General features: G+C 49.1%; 1 protein-coding gene and 1 long non-coding RNA gene across 2 annotated transcripts; one reads left to right on the top strand and one right to left on the bottom strand.

Moving 5' to 3' along the window:
- Positions 1 to 2,034: 2,034 nt before the first annotated feature.
- On the top strand, positions 2,035 to 4,805 carry LOC120707563 (putative receptor protein kinase ZmPK1). Its single transcript, XM_039992480.1, has one exon. It carries the CDS (start codon positions 2,247 to 2,249, stop codon positions 4,632 to 4,634), a length of 2,388 nt encoding a protein of 795 aa, XP_039848414.1. The 5' UTR covers positions 2,035 to 2,246; the 3' UTR covers positions 4,635 to 4,805.
- Positions 4,806 to 6,691: 1,886 nt separating this feature from the next.
- Positions 6,692 to 8,427, bottom strand: LOC120707564. The gene is made up of 2 exons (XR_005689024.1): positions 8,270 to 8,427; positions 6,692 to 7,681 (listed from the first exon to the last, which is right to left on the bottom strand). It is a non-coding gene; the product is annotated as an uncharacterized LOC120707564 (long non-coding RNA).
- Positions 8,428 to 16,134: the final 7,707 nt, after the last annotated feature.

Here is a 16,134-nt window from a genome sequence, read left to right as displayed (position 1 = left end):
GGACTTGATACTGTCTTCACCAGTGGAGCTAGTATACAAACTCATGGCTGACCCTTCGATGGTATCGGTGGGGCTAGCAGTCCCGGGTCGCAGGGCAATTCGGTTCTTCGGTGTGCATATGTGAAGGATTGCCACGTAGGGTCCGACGGGGCCTATATGTGACGTGTGTGTTAGGTCCACCTTGCAAGGTTAAATCGAATCGATTCGCCGTGACTCGCGGATATGAGAACCTTGATCTCTCTGTCACATCGTAGTAAAGAAGTGGAATGAGTTTGAACTGAGAATGTTTGGCTATGGTAATCTGAAAAGATAATGTGATCAACCATGCGTGCTCTAGATGTTTAGGAAAATCTAGTTGGTACTTGATAAACTTAAATTGAGCTAAAATATTGCAAGTAAGGATCCAGTATTAGTAGCTTTTCAGCAAAACAAATTCCAGAGCCAAAAAGCTTTTCATGTTTAGTTAATGGGCTAAGTATACCCATGGACGGGTAAGTCTTGCTGAGTATTAGAATACTCAGGCTTGTTGTTGCCATATATTTTTAGCAGGATGCGTTCCAGAGGACTCCGAGGAGATCTACGCCTCGTGGATTGGTCAACCACTTCCTCCGGGTTGGTCGGTCGAGTGGGTCCCGTCTTCTCCATGAAGTTCGGGCAGGTGAGCCTCACATCAGTGGGCAAGGTGTGAAGCTCGTCTTTGTCTGCGACGTTATCTATCGTAATGTATTTTGAAGCTTGTTTTAAACTCTAAATTACTTTCCGCTGCGTTTGAACTCTGAGGTTTGAAGTGTAAAACTGACTTGTAAACACTTGTTGTAGTACGGTGGTACTTCTGTTATAAACTCGGATTGTAAATGGCTTTGAACGCTTTTGTTGCCGGTAATCATCTATGCTCGTCTTTTGGCGAGAGTTCCTGTGTAATCGATCCTGGTTACAGCAGGCGGTCTGAGTGTACTGATTGAGTGCAGTAATTCTGGTTTGAGTTTAAGTGTTAATTATTGCACTTAATTGGTATTATTTGGACTGTTCTGTGACAGCTGGCATCAGAGCTAATTGCACTGGGGTGATTCCTGGCGTACTTAACTGCGTTAAGTAAACTTTTTTTTTTTTGCAAAATTTCGGATTTTCGAAAAGTTGACGTTAGATGCGCTAAGGAATAGAGTAGATAGTTCGTATGTCCTAATTATGTTTTATAAGTTAGGTGGCATCTAACGTCACTGGGAGGTATGTTGTTTCCATCCGGGCCGGGCTAGACAACTCGACCGCCCGACCTTTCGCGGCTGTAGTAGTAGTAACCAGATACTAACCTTGTTGCTTTGGTGAGTGGCCGAAAAGGCAGCAAGGTGTCATCAAGCAACTCCCGTCACAATAACAAGCACCTCTAGAGCTCCCAGTATATTTGGATAGCCTAAATAAATGCTAAATTTTAGCACATATTAGCATCCAAGCAAATACTAAAATTTTTAAGTCTTGGATTCTTGGTTATAGTTTAGCCCACCCTATTAGCACTCCCGTTTGGATTTTCACCTATTAGCATTTGGATCCAAACGAGATTATAGTAAAACGTAACTGAAGGAACAGTAAATTGAGATGCTACAAGTCGTTCCGTCAAACTAGTAGCTATTCTGGGCTTCTGGCCAAGTCGCAAAGATATCTTTCAGCTACGATTCTTTTTCCCAGAGTAACAGTAAGGCACCCAAACTACACTTTGACACGGCTTCCAGATGAACATCTTGACGAACGTTACCGTGGGTTTTGAAATTCCTGGGGAAAATAAGAAAGTTCAAAATTGCCTTTTAACTTTTGTTAACAAAGAATCAAACAAAGATGCAGCTTTAACAAGCAGAGACGATACATGTGGTTTGCGCACGACGCCGCTCGCGCGCATGTTTACACCGGGGATTTCCAAGATGCTCGATACCAACCGAGGAAAAATTGCTTCAATGCTAGTCTACGACTTAGAGTCACATGATCAACATAGCATCAATTAAAAAAAAAAGCTACTTTAGGGTCACGGGCAATGGCAGCATCCTTGTTGGCCACGATAAGCCGATCGAATATTAAACATGTGACATGGCCGAGATCTGATCTACGCATCTGCTATTACGTCATCAAACATTTAGCTTTCACTCTGATAAACAAATTTAGGTTTATATGCGTGTCATCGTCTAGCTACCAACCCACCTTATCACCATTGCTCTACCTTCCTACGCCTCCACAGCCAAAAGAGCTCCCTGAGAAGAAGAATGACTGCACTGCTCTATCTCCTCCTTATTCCATTGCTCTCCAAGATTTGCTCTGGTGCATCGCCATGGCAGACCATGACCACCGGCTCGCACATCAGAGGAGAGGACCACAACGAGGTCTTCCTCATCTCACCGGACCGCACCTTCTCTTGCGGCTTCCACGAGCTTGGCACAAATGCTCTCACCTTCTCCATCTGGTACACCACAAGCACCACCAATAGAACTGTCGTCTGGACGGCAAACCCCTATTTCGCGGCGAGTGGCTACTCTCCCGTGAACAAATATGGCTCCAGGATATCGCTGAACCACGACGGCAACCTGATACTCACAGAAACCAATGGTTCCACGGTGTGGGAGAGCAGGACATCGTCAGGCAAGCACACAACAGTAGTCCTCCTCAACAACGGCAACCTTGTGATCAACGACTCCAGCAACAATATCGTGTGGCAGAGCTTCCATTCGCCAACGGACACCTTGCTCCCGGGGCAGAACCTGACAAAGGGCACAAGGTTAGTCTCTGGTTACTATCACCTCTATTTCGACAACGACAACATCCTGCGGATGTTGTATGACGGCCCAGAGATCACAAGCATCTACTGGCCAAGTCCGGATTACAACGCTGAAAAAAATGGCCGCAGTAGGTTCAACAGCACCAGGACAGCAGTTCTAGATGACATGGGTAATTTTGTGTCAAGTGATGGGTTTAAGATAGAGGCTTCAGATTCAGGTCCAGGAATCAAGAGAAGGATCACAATCGATTACGATGGCAATTTCAGAATGTACAGTTTGAATGCATCAACAGGGAAATGGAACGTCACAGGACAGGCTGTAACACAGATGTGCTATGTGCACGGGCTATGCGGAAAGAATGGGCTCTGTGACTACTCCAGTGGTCTCCAGTGCAGATGCCCTCCAGATTATGAGATGGTTGATCCAACAAATTGGAACCAAGGATGCCAACCAATGTTCTTGACTGATAAAAACCAATCACCTGAGGATTTTACATTTGTCAAGCAACCTCATGCCGACTACTATGGCTTTGATCTGTCCTCAAATAAATCCATCTCATTTGAAGCATGCAGGAACATTTGCTTGAACATCAGTACCTGCTTATCTTTCACATACAAGGCTGGAGATGGTTGGTGTTACACTAAAGATTTACTTTACAATGGTCAGGTCTACATGTATTTTCCTGGAGACAACTATATGAAAGTACCAAAAAATTCGAATAGTTCTTTATCCCCAATCTCTAAAAAGGAAAGCCTCACCTGTGGACCACCGGGCTCTGAGGTCAAGCGAGGATCAGCAAGTATGTATGGAACAAAGAAGGACAACATAAACTGGACATACTTCTATGCCTTTGCTGCAATACTGGGAGCTCTAGAGTTGCTTGTTATTGTGACGGGCTGGTACCTTTTCTTCAAGAAGCATAACATACCCAAATCAATGGAGGATGGGTACAAGATGATTACAAACCAATTCAGGCGGTTTACATACCGAGAACTAAGGGAAGCAACTGGAAAGTTCAAAGAAGAGCTTGGGAGAGGAGGAGCAGGAATCGTCTACAGAGGTGTGCTTGAAGATAAGAAAATAGTGGCAGTAAAGAAGCTTACAGATGTTCGCCAGGGAGAGGAGGAATTCTGGGCAGAGGTGACACTTATTGGAAGAATCAATCACATAAATTTAGTCAGAATGTGGGGATTTTGCTCAGAAGGGCCAAACAGGCTATTAGTGTACGAGTATGTGGAGAATGAGTCACTGGATAAGTACCTCTTTGGTGAGAGAAGTACGGAAAGCCTGTTTGGTTGGAGCCAAAGGTACAGAATTGCCCTGGGCACTGCAAGAGGCCTTGCTTATCTTCATCATGAATGCCTTGAGTGGGTTGTTCACTGTGATGTGAAGCCAGAAAACATACTCCTAACACGAGACTTCGATGCCAAGATAGCAGACTTTGGACTGGCCAAGCTTGCGAAGCGAGATGGCACTAGCTTCAATTTTACCCATATGAGAGGCACAATGGGGTACATGGCACCAGAATGGGCACTCAATTTGCCAATCAATGCAAAGGTTGATGTTTACAGCTATGGGGTCGTACTTCTGGAGATTGTGACTGGAATCAGGGTTTCAAGTGGCATACTGTTAGAGGAAAGACAGATAGATTTCCTGGAGTTTGTCCAGGAGGCTAAACATATTCTGTCTTCCGGGAATGTTAGTGACATTGTTGATGATAGGTTGCATGGCCATTTTGATACAGAGCAGGCAATTGCAATGGTGAAAATAGCCTTTTCATGCCTCGAAGAAAGAAGCAAGAGGCCGACAATGGATGAAATTGTCAAGGTGCTCATGTCTTGTGATGATGATGACTACCATCCTGCTTATTCATATTGACTTGCAACAGATGCCAGACTAGCTGAAGACGTAACAAGTTTCATGCCAAGTGCAACTTTATCATGTTATTATAGGAACGATGAGACAAGATAAAAAGCTCTGACTGAATCGATGTAATGTAAAATGTGGAGATTGTGATATTTGAATGCAATAATGTCAAAATTACTAGAACCCAGCAGCTGCAGTTCCTTTATCTCAATTACATCTGCTAATTAGATAGAGGGGAGCAGCAGAGCCCGAGAATTTCATCTCCCTAAACATTTTCACCATCACAAGTTTCAGCACATCATATTCACAAAGACTGATAAATCTTATCCACATCAATAGGCAAATATACTCCTAGGATATCATTGTACACAAAGACATACAAGGAACTATTTTGTTACCTGAGGAAGCAACATCCACACAATTTATTGGAAACAACCTCTTTTCAGCAGTAAAATCGAGCCTCCAATGGATGTGCGAGTCTGAACCTTCCCCTTGCCCATGCGTCGCCCCCCACTCGGGCAACCCGGGAGGCCCCGAACCTAGCTGCCGCCTCGACCTTCCTTCCCCCTCTCCCGCCGCGCCACCGCCGAAGCAGGATGCCGGCAAGGCCGCGCAGCTCACCGGGATGGCGGCGGCAAGGCCTCTTCTCGTGTGGTGGCGTGGATGGTGGTGGTCCGGCGGGGCGGGGCCGAGCCCGGGCTGCGTGGAGCTCGGCTAGGCCGCCCCTACGGCACCGACTAGGGCCTAGCGGGTTCTTATGGCATTGGAGGTTCCTCCTCCGCCTTCCCCTCACCTCCTTCCTCGCTAGCAGCGCGGCGCCGGCCTAGTCTGCCCTGGTGGCCGAATCCGGTGCCCCAGCGGCTGGATCCGGCTCACCCTAGCCAGGAGGCGTGGCGGGCGACGGTGGCTGTGGCAGTGGCAGCCGGAGCCCGTGTAGGCGCGGGGCGGCAGGGGGGGCTCTCGGCCTAGCTTGCCTACTTGCGGCGGCCTGGGTAGTTGAGGACGGAGGCGGGGGCGTCTGCCGGGGGCGCCGAGTTCGTGGCTGGATGTGGCTTCTAGCGGAGGCCGACGGCGGGTGCCAGTGCCGGAGTCAGGTCCGGCTCTACAGGTTGCCCGGACAGAGGGGGTGGCGGTCGACGCAGCTGTGCGGCTGCTGCGAGGAGCTAGCACGTTGATACCCCTCTATACGGATGTGTGTGGGGTTATGGGACAACGGTGAGGGCGGTGCTGCTAGGCATGGGGTGCTTCAAGGCCCGACATCGTGCTAGAGGGTTTTTTGGGTGAAAGCCTTGATGACGGTGACGCTGGTAGGCGCCACTTTTCCTAATGGGGACGTCGCGTCTTCCCTTCTAGCAGTTAGGGGTGGTAATGGGCCATGACCCTAGTGGTCACTTCACAGCCCAACTTGGCTCTTAAATTTTTTAGCTCAAAATTGTATAGGATTAGAGCCCAGCCCGTTTAGGGCCTGGCCCTTAGATTATCTAGGCCAAATTTGACGACCCTTTACCACCCCTACTAGCAGTGTCATCCAAGGGTGAAAAAGCCCGGTCCGCAGTGGACGTGCGACGGTGGCGCTATCGGCGTCGCTTCTTTCCTGAAGGCGTTGCACTTGGATCGTCACCGAGGCTTTGAATGTCTCCTTCGGCGTTTGCACTTCTCGGCACCCGGTAGACGCGTGGAGGCGGTTCTTGCAATGTGAAGTCGGAGCTGCTGCGTCAGGGACGTGGCTCGGCAACGATGACATGCGGCACGCCCCTTTCATCATGGTTCGGTGCTCTACGGAGGGTTTGCATCCGCCGGGGCGAAGTGGGGTTTGTGACTGGAAGTCGGAGCTGCTCTTGTTTAAGCTTGGCAACGATGACCAGCTGCAGCCTCGTGCTTTGAACCCGTCGGTAGGTGGCTCGTTTTTTTAGATAAGGGATAAACCGGCCTCTATATCCATCTGGTGGATATATATACCCAAGAGTTACAAGAGTTCTTAGACTCTACACCTCAAATGAGGTTCTCAGAATACAAGAAAAAAACTCTAAAACAATGAAAGAAAACTAGAAGACTAAGCTTTAACTTTCTTCTTCGCTCCGTTTCATCCTTGTAAAGTCTTTATGCCGCACCAAACACCACATCTCTCGTTTACTTAGAAACTTGATGTCCGAATTATTTGATGCCGCTGAAGTACCAAAGTCGGACCGAATGACCTCCAAGGTGACGCTTCAAGAAGAGAACGACATCGAAGATGTCATCGCCGCCACATCCAGCAAGCTGGACTTGAGTTTTCACCCGGAGATCCACTGACAGTTGTAGGTGACACCACGGTAACGCCTCAAGGAAACGACGCCCAAAAGCGCCGCCGTTATCGATACCTACACAATGCCGAAAAGGGCTTTCGCCTGGAACACCTACCCGGCATCACCACCATTCCAGCAAGAAGTAACGGTGATGCCGCTGCCACGGTCGACGGAAAAGATGGCCATGCCGAATTGGAGAGTAACCCGGTGACCGCGGTGGTGTCGTAGGCCCCCAGCCATGATCTGAGAGAAGAATCAGCCCGATGGAGGGCGGATCCGGCGCCAGCGGACTTGCACAGCAGCATATCGGCGCAGAAGCGACCAAAACTGTCGATCACCGGCCCCAGAGAAGGCACGAGGGCCACCACGCCGGTAGGTAGGGCGACGAGTTCGGTAGCACCGCCCACTGTGCAGGTTTGGCGCAACGGGCGCTGAGCCTCCTCGGTAGGTGGCTCGTAGGTGGCCTGCCATCGGAAGTGGGAGCTGCTGGTAGCTTTGCTTCCATGCTCGGCAATGATGACCAATGGCAGTGCATCGTGTTAGTGCTCAACCGGGTAGCGTGGGGTGGTTAGCTACTCGGATGCTCTGTTAGCATCTCGTTTGACTAACCTCCTTGTACATAAAATCATTCCTTCGTCTTAATTGAGCGGTAGAGCTCCTGCCATTGGTTCAAAAAAAAAATGGAGCCTCCACCTTCCTTGCACAAGTTGCTCTGATGGTGAAGCTTGTGGCATTGACCCCACCATGCTACACCAGAATTTGTTTTACAATGTTCTGAACCAGGACAGAAGAATGTTAACTACTGATTAACATGGAACTACGACCCTTCATAAAAGTATTACTGCCCCTTCGCCTAGCGTGATAATTGATTCAACTCTGGGTTCCATGAAAACGCACAATAAGTGATTCCTATCTTTTATATCAAAACCGAAGAAAAATGAGGTATCCAGAAGTTGGCTACCGACACCTATTATGTCGCGTGAATTCTGTAAACATGCATAACTTGACTCTATTTTCTCCAGAATCGGAAGCGAATAAGGTATTGATTGAAACAGAGCCAAACCCTAACGCCACATAACCGCCCCCGCATATTTTACATGGTTGGCCTTCTGGGCAGCACGCAGCACTAGCTGCCAAATGCTCTATGTTGATCAAGCGCGCGGGGGCTATTTTGTTTGGAATGGACCTTAAGCTAACGTGCCATAGTTCTAATCCACAAATCAACAATTTCTCCAGGCGCGCACCCCGCCAGTGATAGCCGGAACAGGAACCGGCGAGGCCGATGGGTATCAACAGCAAGTGAGTGCAGTGCCAGCAGCAGCCGCATGCGACAAGGAAGATGGAGATGACGAGAGGGCTTACCCTCATTGCAGATGCAGCGGGCTGGTGCCTGGTGAGAGGGCGCAGACGGCGGACGGCGGACGGCGGAGGAGCGGCGGCGCGTTGGGGCAGGAGAAGGCCACGGCCGGATGACAATGGAGTTTTGGGCTGCTATTGAATGGCGAGGTTGGTAGCAACTGGGCCGGCTTGTGAGCCCAATTGGTGTCCCTTCATTTCTACACATCCAAAATGTACCCACACGATCCACTCATCAGTAAAAAAAAATAGAGAAAATTACGTATCTATCTGGCATTGTACTCCGTCACCAACTCTCTCCTCTCTCGAACTCTCTCCTCTCTTCTCCCTGCTACAGCTGAGAGAGGCGAAAGGGGAGCGACCCGTGCTCCCGCCGGCGAGGTCGCCGTTCCCCTCCGCCTCCGGCGGCCCTCGGGCCCTCGGATGTGTGCGGGAATGGTGTCTCTCTGCCTGGCGGTGTATATTAGTTACTAGTTCTTCTAGGGTTTGGTTTCCGGCGGCGGCGGCGAGGCGGCGGCGGCGGCGTCATTTAGGAATAACGTCCTCTCGATCTCTTCCTCGCCCTGTTGGTGCTCCACTCCGACGCCGGCGGCGAGACCGTGGAGGTGGTGCTCCCTGCGTGGAACGCCTGCACAGGGGTCTGGTCTTCGTTCTTCCTCGGCTTCGGTAGGCGGTGGATGTATGAAGCTTTTGTTTTAGGGTGCAGAGCAAGCTGGAGGTCCGGCGGTTCCTTGGTGGGTGGTCCAGGCTCGATCTTCGCTCGGCGGCGGCGGTCGCCGACGGCGAGCCTTGGTCCAGGGTCGCTGGAGCTTGGGCGGGTCCCTGACCGATGGATCTGCAGTGTTTGCTTTTTCTACTGCGGTTCTTCTTAAAGCCATGCGGCGATGGAGATCCTCCCGACCTGGGGTCGGCGGTGACTGTTTCTAGCAGCCTCCGGCGACGGCAGGTGGCGGCGGCGTCCACAGGCGTGTAGTTGCAGAGGTCCCAGGATCTTAATGTATTTTCTTCTTTTTTTAGGGGCCTTTCTGCAAGTACTTTGGTGGAGCAGCTACTCTGTATCCTACCTGGGCGTATCTGTATTTGTACTAGACTTTGTACTGTTTACTTAACTTAATACATGTGTGTTCCGATCAAAAAAAAGTTGCTCTTTTCTTATATAGCACCCAAACTTCAAAATTTCTCTATCTGTGCACTAATGAAAATTTTGTTTCATATCTAGCACTTCTGCTAGTATGGACACTTGTAACATCCATAAATTTCACCCCAATAAATCACTCGTTAAAAACAATTTTAAAACTTTGCAAAAATCTTCTTGAGCTCATTTTCTTTCCATCCAAAAATATTCTCTTCCAGCCAACCACATCTTTCGTTCATTTGTATTTCCATCAGTATATAAACTTCTCTCTAAAATATCCCTAATCACTTCTTTCACGTGTACGTGCCCTCATGCACAAGCACCAACTCCCTTTTATCATCTCTCATCTCTGAGCTCTAGCACACACACGGCATGCAGCTTGCACGCGTGCAAGCAGCACTTGAACACAGCACGCACGCAAGCGAAGCACTAGCATCAGCAGGCCAGCCAACTGTGACACCCCAGGTGTTTAATTAGATGAACCAGAGTCATTAGCACCAAATCATGCATCCTTAACCAAGAAACGTTGAAATGGATGTGTATGTATGTGTGTCTAAGTGTATATGTGCATAGGTCGAAAACTTTGAATAGTTTTTAAACTGATGCAAGTTTGCTTGTGAAATTTCATAGGCACCTCACTAAAATCATAATAAACCAAAGTCTAGTTGAAGCCATGGGAAGAAAGTGAGTTTTTGCACATGAAATGATAAGTCGATCCACATTACCTTTCTCTCCCATAATTAATTTCAGAAAATGCTGAAAAGATCCGAAAATACAAAGTGCAAACCATAGCTTAAATAAACTTTTGCCTAAAACCAAAGTTATAAAGTTTTATATGACAAACAACTTTCATGTTCAAAGTTATTCAAGTTGCCATGCAAAATTTGGAGAAAATTTTGAAATACAAACTGTGTAGGGAGTTCTTGGTTACCTTTAAGTTTCAAATTTTAACTCTCAAACGGAGCTTCAAATGAGTTTGTGCCTGAAATGAAAGTTGTAGGATTTTGAATTTTGAACAACTTTCGTATTTAAACTTTTTCATCATCCAATTGAAAATTTTGAGAAAACTTAAAGTCAAATCTCTTTCTCTCTCTACTCTCTCTCTCCCCCCTCCCTCGCTCTCCCTGTTCTCCCTGCGCGCGCTCAGCCACTCGAGCGCGCACGCTCGCGCTGCTGCGCCGCTGCCGCGCTACTACCTCGCTGCGCCTGCTGTCGCCGTGCTGCTGCCTCGCTGCGCCGCGCCATCACCATCCCACTCGAGCGCGCACGCCGCCCTCGCTGCTCCGCCCGCGCACGCCACGCTCGGCGACGGCCGCGTCCGGCCAAGCGCCGTTCGCGCCGCGGCCAGCCCCTGCCCGACGCCTGCAAGAGCTGCCTGGCCTCCCTTGCGGAACCAAAGCATCCCACTCCTCCATCCCTTTCCCCCTTGTTCTTTTTCCCCACGCAGAGCTCCCTGCTCGCGCAACCGAGCCGCACCGCGGCCACCATTGCTGCGCCGAGCTCGAGCTCGCAGCCGAACTCGCCTTCCACGCTGAGCCGCCATCCGGGCTCGCCCCGACCTACTACGACCACCCAGACACGTTCGTCGCCTTCCACTCCATCTCCCCGAGCCGCCATTCAGTCGCTCCCGCCACTCCCCTTGCCGGAACGCGAGCCACAGCCGCCCGCCATGGCCGCCGCCCAAGCTCCACCGCGGAGCTCTCCCTTCCGGCCCTCCTCCACCCGAGCAAGCCCCCTAGCTTCTCCATGGCTTGGTGAAGCTCCCAGACCACCCCACTGCCGCTTCCCCTCGCCGGAGCGCCGCCGCCGCGGCCTGCCGTCGCCGCCGCCCACTGCTCGCCGCGGGGAGCACACCTCCGGCCATCCCCAACCTCATTTGAGCCCACAAACGGGTAGAGCTCGGTCTCCTCTAGCTCCTCCCCCACTTTCCCCTCGCCGCCGGCGACCGGAGCTGCCGGATTTCGGCCGGGAAAGGCCGCCCCTATCCTGCCCTTCTTCAACCTCCGTCCAAGGGCATGGTTGTGATTTGTTTTTAGATCCCAGGGGGTTTTGCGCTAAAGTTAAGGGCATGACTGCAAATCTCGTTTTCAGTTTTCAGTTTCAAACAGCGAAATTGTAAATTCGTTTAAAATCGTAGAAAAGTCAGAAAAATGCAAACTCAACTATTCTGGAATCTTTGCAAAGAGATCTACAACTTTTGTTACATGCACTTTTTCTTTTGCTCATTAGTTTTTGCTCTATTTAAAATACAAATAATAGGTAGTTTTTATGGTATCTCAAGTTATATGCATGTTCTGGTTATGAGGTTTGGACAGTGTTGTATTAGCAAATAGAATGGCTCTGTGTAAAAATTTCATGACCATAGGAGAAATCTAGCTATAGGTTTTAATAGATCTTTATTTATGCCTAGGTTAAATAGTTTTATTTATCCAAGTTGTTCCGATATTATTAATTAGCTGAAACTTTTACAGTTTCTCTACTGTGATTCATGTATTCCTCAGAAAAAGTTTGGAAATTTTTAGTTAAGTCAAACTGATCCAAATAATTTATTGTAGGATGAAATGTACTAAATAAAGACAAATAGTTTCTCTATATAGAAAAATCTCATATTTTTACTAGAGCTTCTATTAGAGTACTAAATCCTTCTGGTAAAGTTTGAGCCTCTAGAAATTAGTGTAACAGTCTATGGAAATTAGTTTTGATCCATACAGCTATATGTTTCTCTATTTTTTCATGCTCTGTTTACTGCTCCATAAAATCTGAAAAATTAACAGTGGACGCCACATAAGAGTAGGAAGCCTCAGTAAAAATTGTAGCATCTTTACTTGTGTGGTTTTTTCTGTATAAATGAATCTTGCTCCTAGTAGTAGCTGTTTAATGTCTTTTTAATAATTAATATGCTCAATGAAATTAGCTAAAAATTTCACAGTAGCCATGTTACTCAGATTTGTACCTTGCATAAAAATTTCAGTACCAGAAAGTATATGTAACCCTAGTTATGGCGTTACAGGTTAGTATAGTGTTAATTAAGAAAAATACCATTTCTTCATGTCAAGAAAGCGAAAGACAACAAACTCCTAGTCCTTTTATGAATAAAATCATGTTAGATAGTACTCTATAAACGATTGACCAATAAAGAGAACATAATCTCCAACTTAACTGGAGTTGTGTTGGTTTACAACTTTATAGTGAATTAAATCATGAATTGAGATCATCACGTAAACTCATGCATATGCATCTCGTGTAGATTCGACTACTCTCGCCGACGATACGTACGAGCTGGTGCCGGAGTCCGAGAGTGAGCAGCATGAAGCCCAAGCTAATCTAACTGAAGCCGCCGAAGACCCGAACCAAAGTTCGGAAGAGCCCAAGACTAACTTTGCATAGCAAGGCAAGCCCCGGAGCATGTCCTATCTACTGTAGATTTATGCAACTGCTTATATTTCTATATACTTGTGCATTTACGTTTACAGGAGTTGATTGAAACCTTAGTTGCATGATCCTGGGTACCTATGCTTGAACACTAGTTGGTTTAGGTCGCTAGTTGGCTAGGCTAATGGTTCGGTAGAAGTCGAGTGATTTCCTGTTACTCGCGAGAATTATAGGAATTGAATGTCCACTACATACTGCAACTATAAGGCTCACGGGCGGGGCTGTGACATTTGTGATGCCCCGTCTGTTTAGTAAAAATGGATAAGGCCGCAGTGTGTGGTAGTGGTGGTTAAGCGTTTGAACGTACTAACCATATGCCGAGAATATGGTAATCGGTAAGCTTAAGTACTGGATTGAACCGAGGCCGGAACATACTCCCCACCGTCTTGAACTTGTTCACATCTAGCTAATGGCGAGTACAGAGTCGTCGTACTGCTGTACTTGAGGGCGGTGGGTGTAACACCCCTGTGTTAATCGTCTCGCTAATCACGAGTTAACTCGCTAATCGTGGACTCAAATTCGTCATTAACGCTAATCGTGTTTGCTTAGTAAACATCTACTTAGCTGTGTTCGATCTCGTTTTTGTCCTTGATCTGAGCTCCAAATCAACTTCCGCCCAAAATGAAAGTTGTAGATCTTTTAATCCTCTCCAACTTTTATTTTGGCCAAATTTCAAGTTGTTATATGAAATTTGGAGTTGTATTTGGTCAAAAATCGAGTTAGAAATCGTCAACGAGTGAGCAGAGGAACTGCAGTGCTCGGCACTGTGCACGCCCGCGCCCATACCGGCGACTGAACGCCGGCGAGCGACTCCACGCGTCGTTCATCCCGGCGATCCTCGTCGTCCGAGCGCCGCTCTTCTCCTCGCTAGGTCGAGAGGCTTCCAGTGCAATCCATCCCGTTCCCCTTCCTCGCGCAGCAAGCGGACTGAGCGAACCCTAGCTCGTCACGCGCAGCGCCGGCCGTCGTTCATCGCCCGGCCGTCGTTCCTTGCGCCCTGATCCTCCCGAACCCCGTTTCACCTTGCCCTCCACCTCCTCCGCCTCATCTCGTGCCTGATTGAGTTGTTTCCCGGCCGAATCGGCCTAGCACCGAGCTCCAGACCGCGGCCACCATTGTCGACCTCCGTCAAGCTCCGCTCCGAGCTTCGCCCCTCACGACGACGACCCCCTTCCGGCCTTCCTCCGCGCAAAATCGATCCACGGTGAGCTCGGCCGCAACCCTATCTCACTCCCCGACCCTCTCCCCACCCTAATCCGCGGCCGCCGCCGTCGGAGCGCCGCCGCGCCACCGCGGACGCGCTGAGCGCCGCCTGCGCACGTCGCCGGGCCTCCCTGCCCCCGCTCGCGGGCCACCGCTGCACGCCCCGCAACCGCTCAGCCCCACTGAAGCCTGCGCCGCCCCATCCCGCCGCCTCTTGGCCTTGCCGCGGCCGGAACGCCATGCGCCGCCGCCGCCCGTGGCTGTGCGCCGCCGCGAGCTGCCGCGCCAGCCCTCCCTCTGCGCCTTCCCATGCGCCGCCGGCCGCCCTGTATCCCGGCCGCCCTGGGCGCTCCGCTCGGCCCCGCCGCAGCGCCGTTGGCCGGCCCCGCCGGCGGGGAGCGCCGCCGCGGGCTGCGCCTGGCCGCGCGCCGCCCGTGCGCGCAAAGCAGAGGAGGGGGGCGAGCCTGGGTCCCTGGCAAGTGGGGCCCGGCTGTCAGCCCCCCCTTTTACCTTTTATGTTTCAGTTTTATTCTTTATTTCGGCTGAAAGTTCATAATTGCGTAGAAAATTACAGAAAAATGTGAAAAATGCGAAACAAATTTTGTTAGGTTTCTAAAATCACAAGCTTCTGAGGAAAAATACTTGTGCCTGTGTTTTGTCACTTTTGCTGTGGTGAAAATTCAGTTTGCTTTAAACCTAGTTTAATTATTGTAGGTAGTTCCATGGCTCTAAAAATTATGAAAAATTTGCAGTAGCTTACTCTTGGTATGTGTTGTTCACTGAAAAAGTTTCAGGTGCTTGTTCTATATGCAAGTGTGTGGATCTAATTGTTGTTTAATTGCTTTTCTAGGGTTAAGACAAATGCTTCCGATCGTCGTTCATTGTCGGAAAAATTCCGTGGCATGCTTTACTGTCTTCGCGTTACGCTGTTTAATTGTGTTGCTAGATCATGTTTGCAAGTTAGGGTTTTGCTTGTAGTTTGCCCTCGCCATGCTCTTTTATTTATTTTAAAGTTAGTAGCTGTTTTTGGAAGGAACACTGCAGGCTAAATGTTGAGCTTTGGTTTCGCATCGTAAACACTTATGCATTGCTCTGTGTCCTATCTGTTGCATGACATATTTTATTCGTGTAGACGCCACGACCGACGCTGTCCACGAGCTAGTTGCTGAGCCGGTCCAGGAGCCACGAGCAGGAGCGCAACAGGAGGACGCCGTTGAGCACGCCCCCGGAGACCTAGTTAACCCCGCTGACCTGCAAGGCAAGCCCCGGAGCATAACCATAATTTAAAGTATTCATCGTTTATTTAAGTATTGTGCATTTATGTTCTAGGAGTTGAATGGAACCATAGTATGCATGTGCCCTAGGTACCGTGGGCCTATACTAGTATGCAGGTGTCGATAGAAATGCTTTGCTAAATAGGATTTCGGTAGAAGTCGAGTGATTGCTGTCACTCGCAAGTTTAGGATCTTGATCCCTTAGCTTTGGCTTGAAATGAATTGTGGAGTTAAGAGAAATGGAGACCGGGCGGAAATGAGTTGGTTTTGGTATGGAATGGATGGAAAGTTAGCTCCGCCTGTGTCGATTGAGGACCGTTCCGTTGTTGGCAGTGCTGATCGAGGATTGAACAGTACTAACCACATACCGGAAGTAGGAGGTAGTCGAAACCGGTAAGCTGTGTACCACCTTACAGCGGTGATTTGAATTCCGCCATGCTACGCTGGGCGTGGGAGTTGGTGGGTGTTGGATAGGATGCCGCCTCCGGGTTCTCCGGGAGTTCACTGCGAGGGGCCCATCACCTGGGTTTTAGCAGGCGTAGTTCAGATGTCGTGGTAATGTGGAAACAGTTGACGCGAGTGGCCCGACGGGGCTTGCATGTGTCGTGTGAGTTAGGTCCACCTTGCAAGGTTAAATCGGATCGATTCGCCGTGACTCGCGGTTATGAGAGCCTTGATCTCTTTGTCACATCGTAGTAAGAAAGTGGAATGAAAACGGAATGGAAAAGACTGGTTTGGAAGTTACTAAAAGATAATCTGTTCCACCATGTGTGTTTTAGATGAATAGGCGAACTTAGTAATACTTGGTATACTAAATGGAGCTAAAA

Source organism: Panicum virgatum, chromosome 5K (assembly GCF_016808335.1).
Source record: "Panicum virgatum strain AP13 chromosome 5K, P.virgatum_v5, whole genome shotgun sequence".
Classification (NCBI taxonomy): domain Eukaryota; kingdom Viridiplantae; phylum Streptophyta; class Magnoliopsida; order Poales; family Poaceae; genus Panicum; species Panicum virgatum.
Note: the sequence above shows the minus strand (reverse complement) of the source record. Positions and strands in the feature narration are given on the sequence as shown.